A 10,056-nucleotide genomic window follows, 5' to 3' on the forward strand; every position below is an offset into this window, starting at 1 on the left:
CAAGTGACATCATAATACCACACCCATCCATTCCCGTCCTTAGTGCCCCGGACCTGACCAAGACTGAAGCGTGTTCTACACAGTCCTGCACCTGCCCCTCTTTCCCTGCAGGCTGTAGACACCAATCCCACTTCTTCACCTTGCCTGAAGAGAGCCCTTGTCTCACTCATCTTGTCTCACTATCCTGCTCAAGGTCAGGTGAACCAGGGGAGGTTGTTCGTGGTCTCGACCCACCTTTTCATCACCCTCGGAAGAGCTGAAATCCCACTCTAGAGGAGAATGTGTCCAATCCCCTTCCCAGGGACAGAGGCAGGTTGACCAACGTGCAATTCTCCCAATACTTGTTCCGGCCTTTCTTGAACATGGTTTTGATATCTGCTTTTTCCAAAGACCCCAGAACCTCTCTGATTACCGTGGTTCTTATGATGTCACAATCCAGAATAACAGGCAATGGTGAGGTAGCAGACTGGAGCACATGCAATGATCCTAAGGCAGCCGAGTTGAATCTCATTGGGCAGTGGGGCTTGTTCCCGGAGTCACACACAGAAATGTCAGTGTCTGTCAGGTGTTCACATCTGAGCTGGCCTCATGGGCTCCTTATGCACCCAGGGATGTTCAGAGACAGAGTCTGTCCCTTTTACACAGAGGCACTGGCCTCCTGTTGCCACTCCAAAAGGACAGGAGACACCTCAGCCCTGTGGTGTGTCACCCATGTCCCACGTCATGAGGAATGGACACAGGGACCTCAGTTCAAGGAAGTATGACTGCTGCATTCAGGTGATTTCCTATGGGATGTTCCTCCCAACATGAAATGACCTCAAGACCTTGTCTGTTACTCAGGCCTTCATGGAACCACAAGGAATAGTGATGATGTTTGTGGTCACTTGTGTTCATGTCACCTTACGTACATGATGCACATGCTCACTTCTCATCTGTTGTCTTGGTTTAGTTAAAAACAAGTTTCTCTTTTAGTGAATTTACCTGTCAGCTAAAGCTTCATATTAGCTGCATTTTTCTGGTAAGTCAGACACATGTTTTGGTAAACATAGCAATGGAATGCGAGGTCACTGATAAGGACACATGTACATCTTACGAGAGGGGCAACGAGAAAACAGGTGACCAGAAACTGACCAACAGAGTATAGCATCCCGTTCACGTGAATACTTCATATAAAAGTGGGAGATCATGAGGATTTCATCCCTTTTCCTTCTGGCCAACATTAGGATAGGACCTTGCTAGTATTCCTTGAAAACTGAGGCCAGTGACAGACTGAATCCAGCTCCGGTTGGCTGCAGAGTCCAGTCCAGAACTTCGGGTGCCGGCCCCTCATCTGCATGAGCAGTTGCTGGGACTTTCAAGATTGGTTTTATATATTTTGTATTATTTTCTCTATTTTTATTGGTAGCATTAGTAAAACATTTTTAATTTTTCCAACTCTCTTCTCTCTGTCCTTCTTTCTTTCCCCATCACCTGTCCTGAGTAGGATGGGTGGGATGGGGGGAGAAGAAGGGACTAAAGAAGGAAGGCAGAGGACAGGGGGCTAACACCCACATCTGCCACAGTTGCCATCCTGCAATCCAAACCTCAATACCTGTATAAAGGAAACATGGACTGCTGACCTACTCATTCAGTGTCCCTCTGTGGAGGGAAGAACAACCTCTCTGGGTGAGAGGCCAGTGCTGGAAATGGAGGTTGTGAGGGGGCAGCTCCAGGATGATTGACCTGGGGCTCCTACCAAAGTGGTGTCCAGTGCACAGAGGCACAGCCCAGCCCTGCTCTGCTGGTCCTGCAGGTCTCTGACAGGAGCCTGGCTGTGAGAGGACACTGCTGTGCACCAGCCCTGCACACACACACTGTTCAGCTGTACACTGGGGCTTGAATCTGTGGGACACTATTGTAAGCATATGCTTGAAGATATAAACCACCATGTATTGCCCTGAGGAGATCACCTTTCTCTGTGGAAAGGCTGTTCTGAGGACAGTTCTGTGACACAAGTGCAGATTGCCTGTCCCTGCCTGCACCCACAGCACTGACACACAGCAGGACGGTGACTAAGCTGCCAGAGCACTCAGGCCTTGCACCAACACCAGGGATGAGAAGGAGAGTGTGGAGTGGAACCAGAACAGCTCTGGAAGAACAAGCGCTGCTGCTCCCTGGCAGGGCTGCCAGGCTGGACTCTGTTCTCTCCTCCCACACACACAGAAACAGTCCCTGGAGCTCTAAAAAGTCTTGCAGCAAGGATATAGTGCAAAACAAATCAGTACAGGAACCTTTATTTTGTTTAGAGAAAAGGAGAACATGGCTCATCATTTACATAGCCAGTGGTCACAAAAGAAAAGCGGACAGAGCATTACAACGGGGATAACGACATAATCAAAATAAAAAAAAAACCCCAACAACAATAACAACAGAAAATTCATATGACAGGCTGGACTTGCAATTAGTTACATTAAAATTTTAAGTAGAAGGAGATGGGCAGTTTATTGCTTCAGGAAACTGTAAGATATGAGTTTCCAGAGGGCATCCTTGAGCTCCTGGTTCCTCATGCTGTAGATGAGGGGGTTCACTGCTGGAGGCACCACTGAGTACAGAACAGGCACCACCAGATCCAGGGATGGGGAGGAAATGGATGAGGGCTTCAGGTCAGCAAACACGCCAGTGCTGATGAACAGGGAGACCACGGCCAGGTGAGGGAGGCAGGTGGAAAAGGCTTTGTGCCGTCCCCGCTCAGAGGGGATCCTCAGCATGACCCTCAAGATTTGCACATAGGACACCACAATGAACACAAAACACCCAAATACTACTGATATACAGACCACAAGAAGCCCAAGTTCCCGGAGGTAGGAGTGTGAGCAGGAGAGCTTGAGGATCTGGGGGATTTCACAGAAGAACTGGCCCAGGGCATTGCCCTTGCACAGGGGTAGTGAAAATGTGTTGGCCGTGTACAGCAGAGCAATGAGAAACCCAGTGGCCCAGGCAGCTGCTGCCATGTGGACACAAGCTCTGCTGCCCAGGAGGGTCCCGTAGTGCAGGGGTTTGCAGATGGCAATGTAGCGGTTGTAGGACATGATGGTGAGAAGAGAATACTCTGCTGTTATCAAGAAGGCAAATGAAAAGAGCTGTGCAGCACATCCCAAGTATGAGATGGTCTTGGTGTCCCACAGTGAGTTTGCCATGGACTGAGGAACAATGGTGGAGATGGAGCCCAGGTCGAGGAGGGCGAGGTTGAGCAGGAAGAAGTACATGGGGGTGTGCAGGTGCTGGTCCCAGGCTATGGTGGTGATGATGAGGCCATTGCCCAGGAGGGCAGCCAGGTAGATGCCCAGGAAGAGCCAGAAGTGCAAGAGCTGCAGCTCCTGTGTGTCTGTGAACGGTAGGAGGACGAACTGTGTGATGGAGCTGCTGTTGGACCTTTGCTGCCTGTGAGCAAAAGGACCTGTGCAAGGAGGAAAGACAGTGACAAGTTAGGGGAAACAGGCTGTTTCTCATGGAAAACCCCCTCCCTGATGGAAGGATGTTTCAGCTCATTCTCTCTTTCTACCAAGTGAGAAAAACTGTTCATCACAGCTTAAAATACAGCTTGGGCATCAGGTTTCCATGAACAAACCTCTGGGGCAAGACCCCTTGAGTTGATATCAGAAGAAGAAGTGACCAACACTCGCACCCCAACCCCAGAGAGCAAGAGCAGCAGGGACAGGTGGAGAAACAGGGAAGGACTATGCAGTGCTACCAGAAAACAAAGCAAGGACAGAAAGGCAGACGGGCATGCTGTGGAACCTTCTCATTACCCGGCTGTGCTGCTGCCACTCACATAATGACACTGGAGAGCAAGTACTTTTAGCACCTTTTTTGAGTACCCCATTGCAGGAACCCTTCACCTGGAGGTCCGGCTGCTGAGGTGGAGACTCGTGAGCTGGACCCCATGGCTTTGGGGCAGAGGGTCTGCTGGGGAGGAGAGGAGACCAGAGGTTGCACTGGGAAATGTGTCTGCACTGCAGGGGATGGCAGGGGGGTCCTGAATCCCCTCCCCAGCATTTCCATCTCCCTCTCCCTGCCCATGTCTGTGCTGCCTGCAACTATGTGTCTGTCCCTGGGTCTGCTCCCTGTCAGTGTCACAGACCCCATCCCACCCACTGTGTGCTCAGCTCTGTCCTGCTCACACCTCCTGGCACTGCCCAGGGGCAGCTCTGTGTGTGCAGGGGCTCAGGAGCAGCTCAGACAAGTCCTATTGAGAGCTGTGGTCTCAGTGTCTTCTCCAAAGAGAGAAATAAATCCCCATCCTCCACTGCACACCCAAACAACCAAGAGTGGAAAACTGAAAGCACAGACAGCTTCCCTGGCAGCTGTTCCTGTATTGATGTCGTTGTTCAGAAGGACCCTCTGCCATGTCTGTGGATGTGATCTGGAGCTCTGAGCAGCCCTGACCCGCACAGCCCCCTTCAGCCCCACAAGCTCCCTGCCTGCACTGCCGGGGGTCGCTCCTTCCACCCACAGCTGCTGCCATGGGATCTCCCGGGCAGGCTGAGCGCTGACCCTGGCAGGCGGCAGAGTCCCTGCCCGGCACAGCCCTGGGCTGCAGGGACCCTGCTCTGCAGGACAGCCCTGGGCACCCCTGGGTGCTCCCCCGGCTTCACAGCTGTTCAACATGGCCTGACAAGAGCCCTGTCCTTACAGATCCCACAAGCTGTGCCTGCGCCAGTTTCAGGAGATGCCTCCAGGAGCTACAGCTGCACTGCCCTGCACCAGAGACTTACCATGGCAAGGGCTGCAAAGGTTTCTCCTCCAGTGAGCTCTCAGTCATCCTCCAGTCCTGACCACCTTTAATCTCTCTCTGCCTTGCTCGTCTGCTGAGATCCCCAGGCAGAGCCCTCAGCCCTGCTGCGTGTGCAGAGGAGCTGCTCCTGGGCAGAGCTGTCTCTTTGCAGCGCTGCCGCTGCCATGAGCTCCCTGTGTCCCAGGAGCCCAGCCCAGCTCAGCAGAACAGGAGCAGCCCAAGGCACTTTAATGACCCCTCTGGTGGGTTTGGTGCTGAGTCCATGGACCTCAGACCCTGGAAGAAGGTGATGAAACCTCTCAAGAAGTCAGATGCAAACTCCAAAGTTTCTTGTTATGTTAATGGGTCCACTGAGGAACACTATGAGGAGCTGACCCCAGGGTCAGGTATAGAAAAAAATTGGAGACAGTGATGAAAGTTCAGGAAAAGCACAGTAAAGGTGGCTCTGATGCTGAGTAAACCTGATTGTGTTTCAATAACCAAAGGGCCCAGTCCTGACCCCCAGCCCTGGGAAGGCAGATCCTGTCCCTCCCACGTTGCCCAGGGCCCTTCCTGGGACAGTGTGATGTGTAGCTGTGCAAGGCCAAGGGCAGGACTATGGTCCCACACCTCACAGGTTCCTGGCTGGGGACAAGGAGGGTGTTGGAGCTCATTGACAACATCTTCCTGACATGGGTGACTGAGGAGTCAGTGGGGTGAGGTGCCCTGTGGGACTTCACACTTACAAACCAGAAAGAGTTGGTCAGGATGGAACAGTCAGGGATGGGAAAGTGGAGCTGAGGCTCCTGGGAGATGATCACAGGCCAAGAGCAGGATTTCAGGAGAGCAGGATTTGGCCTGCTGAGGGAGCTGCTTGGGTCCCGTGGGATATGACCTTGGTGTCTGCAGTGCTTTTCTCTCACATCTCCTCCCTCCTCTCTCCCACCTGCTGTTGTGCAGTGTTTTTTACCCTTTCTCAAATACGATATCCCAGAGGTGCTGTCAGCATCACTGAGTGGCTCAGATTGGGCAAGGAGTGGGTCCATCTTGGAGCAGCTGAAATCGGCTCTGTCTGACGTTGGTCAAACTCCTGTTGTCTTGTCAGAGAGGTGACAACTGTAGCACAGCCACACTCACCCCCAGTTCCAAGACTTTGACATGTAAGCCCAGTACAGGCTAACAGTGTATTGGCTGTTGCTAACTACTTGATCATGGAGAAGAAATGGAAAAGATCTTCTGTCAGTAACCTGAAGAAGTCACCAATCAATGAGTACGTACCTATAGGGAACTGTAATTGCCCTGACACTCACTGGCCTGGAAAAGCTGCAGCTGCCAACAGTCCAGAGGATCTCGGGCCAACTGCTTAACATGTCTGCCTGATGGGGCAACATGGGTGATGTTCACCTGGATCTGGAACTGGGAAACAAGGAAACCCTGGTGAGGGATGTGAACATCGGTGTCCACCTTGGCTATTGTGACCAGGAAGCAGTGGGGTCCCAGGCACCAGAGGGGAGGGAGGAAGGCCAGCAGCAGAGCACAGGCTGGTGGGCTACAGAAGAGAAGACATTGACATACTGGGGGATGATGGGCAAAGGGTGACATGGAAGTAGATCTGAAGGGTGAAGGAGCTCAGGAAATCTCATAATCCTTACAGGACAGGCTGCTCCAAGCACAAGAATGATCTCTCCAAGTACCCATGAACAGAAGCATTTATCTCCTGAGGCTGCTCCTCTGAACTGAGGGACCTCCAGGGCACAAAGGCAGCACACAGGAGGTGGGAGCAGGGGAAGCTGCAAAGGAGGAATTGAGAAACCTTGTCCATGGATGTGGGGATGATGACAAAGCTGCCCTGGACTTGATACCTGCACGGGAAGGGCAGCAAGATGAGCTGACAGAGCTTCACTTGCAGTAAGAGAATAGACAGGGTAATCATGGGCCTGCTGCTGAACTTCATAAGAGTAGAATCAGATGGCACTGAGGTTCTTCATGGCTTCTTTGCCTCCATCTTCACCAGCAAGGTCTCCTGGGACTTGGTTCCTGAAGACAGGAGTCTGGAGAACACCCAGCAGTGGATGGGGCTCAAGTCAGGGGTGACCTGAGCAAACTCAGACACCATTACAGAACAGGAGATGGGTCACTTGACCAGCTCCCTGAAGACACGTATTGCTGTGCTGTGGCACCTGAGATTGCCAGGAACACCCACCTCTTGGTCCAGAGGAGTGTGACTCCTTTTGAGGTGTCCTGGCCTGTCTCCTCACTCACATGGTGATTTAGGTACCCACTTTTCTGACATATTCAGTCTTTATCAGGAGGTGCAACACATCAATATGGACTGGAGGCTGCTGATGCCACCTGTTCTGGAAAGGGAGGGAAGAGTGAGCAGGGAAGGAAATAGAAGAAATTTGGCTTTATTGCTATTTGTTATGAAAATGTTCTGTGTTTGGCTATTCCTAAAATCTCTCTAATCATCCACACCAGACTTGAAGCCTTTAGGAAAACGATGCACAGAGCCTTGGCATTTAAGAGCATTTTGTATGTCAATGAGCTCTCTGCTGCCATGAGCCTGAACTGCAGATACTGAAACAAGGAACAAACCTCCAATGAAGTAAAAGGCAGAAGCAAACCCCAAGTTTCTGCCATGTGAGCCCTTGATGCTTGTTCATCACCAGAATGGCTGAGCCCTAACCCCTGGGACCAGGTAGATTTTTCTCCAATGTTTTTCAAGGCTTTTCCTGTGGTCAGTGTGAGTGTTTTGTGTTTTGGGGATGATGTTTATGTCAAGTGCTGTTGCTTTAACTGCAAGGCTCTGGATTTCTGTGGAGTTGGAAATGCCTGTGAGCTCCTCACAACTCATCCAGCTTCTTTCATACACCTGGCAATGGTCACCAATCACCTCAGTGTTCCAGTCCCAAACTTGCTTGAATCCTCTATTTGGATCCATACCCATCACTCCAGGAGGTTCATGCACGCACCAGGTTCATGGATGATTCCTGAGGACCATCCAAGTGTGGGCAGTGTAAGAGAGGAGCAGAGCAGGGTCAGCTCATGGGCCATGACTGAGCACAGCCACCCCAGCAGCAGCCGTTCCCCATCTCCCAGGCACAGCCATGCCCACAGCATGCAAATGTCACTGCCATATAGGATTAGCCCAAGAGAGGCCTTTCTTCCTTCCATATTCCCAGGAAAATCTTCCTCCTGTTCTTCCTCCACCTGCAGACATCAACTGCTTTCCATTTCTGGGCTCAGACATGGCTGGAAGGGTTCACTGAAGCCATCAGCCATCTCATTGCTTCTCCCTGACATGCCCTGACCCTCTCCCACACCTACAATGGCCAATCATGGCTGCTCAGGCCTCCCGCTCTTCAGAAGAGGCCTCGAGCTTCTTGGTTCTTCCTGCTGCTTATTATGAACTTCCTCGCTCTCTCCAGAGTTCACGGTGAGCTTTCTTGTCCATAACAGCCCTTTATGACCATGTCTCACTAAATGATTGTGTTTGTATGATCATTTGTGCAGAAAGGGCAGTCACAGGACAGCACCCAATATGTCAAAACTGATGCCCGGTGAAATGCCGTAAAGCCCCGATGAGTTCCCCCTGTGTCTGTGTCTCTCCTGGAAGGAGTCTGTCCCGAGAAGGGGATCCAGCTCCTGCCACTCTCTGCAGAGGCACATGAGCAGTGTCCATCACCTGGGGACACAAAGGGTGACGTTTGCCAGACCACCCATCATCTGAACCACTTAGATGTGTGCTTGTGGATGGGGTATGGAGCCTTATAGTGCAAATGCCTATTTAATTGTCATTGCCAGAGGGGCGACCACAGATGTAGTGTACTATTTAACAGATATGTAAATATAAGCATATACGATTGACATTCCTAGACATATTACACAAACACTGGAAGGATTATTCATGCCTTTTAACATGATTATCCTTAGAAGGCCACCAGCTTTGCATCTCAGGAAATGGGATCCAGAGTTCAAGGGCAGGATGGTTTGGGCTCTGTGCTGGGATCTGGAAACTGAAACGTGCTCCCATCTCCCAGGCCCCTGCCCTCCTGAGTGAGGGTGTGAGACATTCTGCCAGCGAGGGCTGAACTCACAGCCATGACCAGTATCTTATGTCAAACTGCAGCCAATGGTGTCCTGCCACCTCAGGATTGGAGCTTCCATTGCGGGAGCTGTTTAAAAGACATGGAGATGTGGCGCTTTGGGATATGGTTTAGTGGTGGACTTGGCAGTGTTGGATTTACGGTTGGACTCCATGTTCTTAAGGGTCTTTTTCAGCCTAAATGATTCTCTGATTCTATGATTTGGGTTTTAATCATTTCAGTTCCATCCCCTCCAGCTTCCCTCAGAGGCTGCTGTTGTGTGGCACAACTTGTCTGGCTCTCCAGGCACGTTGGGCACTGTTTTGGTGTCTGCATTGGCAGTTTTCCCCTTCCTGGGGTAAAAGGCTGTTGAGCAGAGACAGTTGTAGAGATTTGGGTCACAGGGGTTTGCAGCAATCCTGTCAAACTCTGAGCAGGATGAGCTTTGGAGCCCATGAAAAATGGAGATACTCTGAAGGATGTTTGTGAACAGTGGTGCTGTCACTGGTAACAGTAACAGTGAACTACTCATTCTCACTGATGATCATGATGATTTAAATCTCTTTAATTTCAGTCCTAACAGTCATTCTTGCTTTTCCAAGCATCTACTACACCTCAGCAGTTGTTTCTTGAAAGAATTTCTTAGAACAATGCTTTTACTCTCACTTCTTTTTCGTTTTAATCATTTAAATAGTACACCTCTTGGACAGAATTACCCCCAAATTGTGCTTCTTTCATTATTTTTCCACCTTTTAATTATCTGTTATGTGGTGTGATGTGGAGGTTGCATAGGAGAATGGTTTCTTTTTGAGACAATGGTGGCCAAGGAACAGATCCCATGTCAGTGCAAAGGCCCAAAGGAAGCCAGAATCTTTATGTGTGTGCACTGACACACACTGTCACCTGCATTTCCAGTCTCTGCAGTCCCAACAGTGCCGCAGAGTCTGGAGTTCTGAGCTCCCTCATCTGCCCTGCGTGACACGTGTAAAATGGAACTACCCCAGTCCAATGGCTGGTTTTGATTCTCTTCACAGCCTGAAGCACCACATGGGTCAGGAGACAAGCCAGGATACACAACAAGGACTCACGTACCCTTCACGTGTATTTTAGGTGTTTCCTGGCATCTCAGCAGACATGTCACGCTGATATCTGGGGTCAAGGAGCTGGTCAAGGGCCTCGTCCCCATTTCTGTAACAGTGGCTTTGCTGCCTGGCTGGT

At 50.8% G+C, this 10,056-nt stretch overlaps 1 protein-coding gene across 1 annotated transcript; it reads right to left on the bottom strand.

The window, feature by feature from the left end:
* Positions 1 to 2,480: 2,480 nt before the first annotated feature.
* On the bottom strand, positions 2,481 to 7,700 carry LOC308049467 (olfactory receptor 14A16-like; the record flags this gene model as incomplete). Its single annotated transcript, XM_080359149.1, has 3 exons — positions 2,481 to 3,436; positions 6,064 to 6,169; positions 7,668 to 7,700. The coding sequence occupies 3 exons, from the start codon at positions 7,698 to 7,700 to the stop codon at positions 2,481 to 2,483; spliced, it is 1,095 nt and encodes a 364-aa protein (XP_080215275.1).
* Positions 7,701 to 10,056: the final 2,356 nt, after the last annotated feature.

This window comes from Nesoenas mayeri (genome assembly GCF_963082525.1).
Source record: "Nesoenas mayeri genome assembly, chromosome: 25".
NCBI classification, from domain to species: domain Eukaryota; kingdom Metazoa; phylum Chordata; class Aves; order Columbiformes; family Columbidae; genus Nesoenas; species Nesoenas mayeri.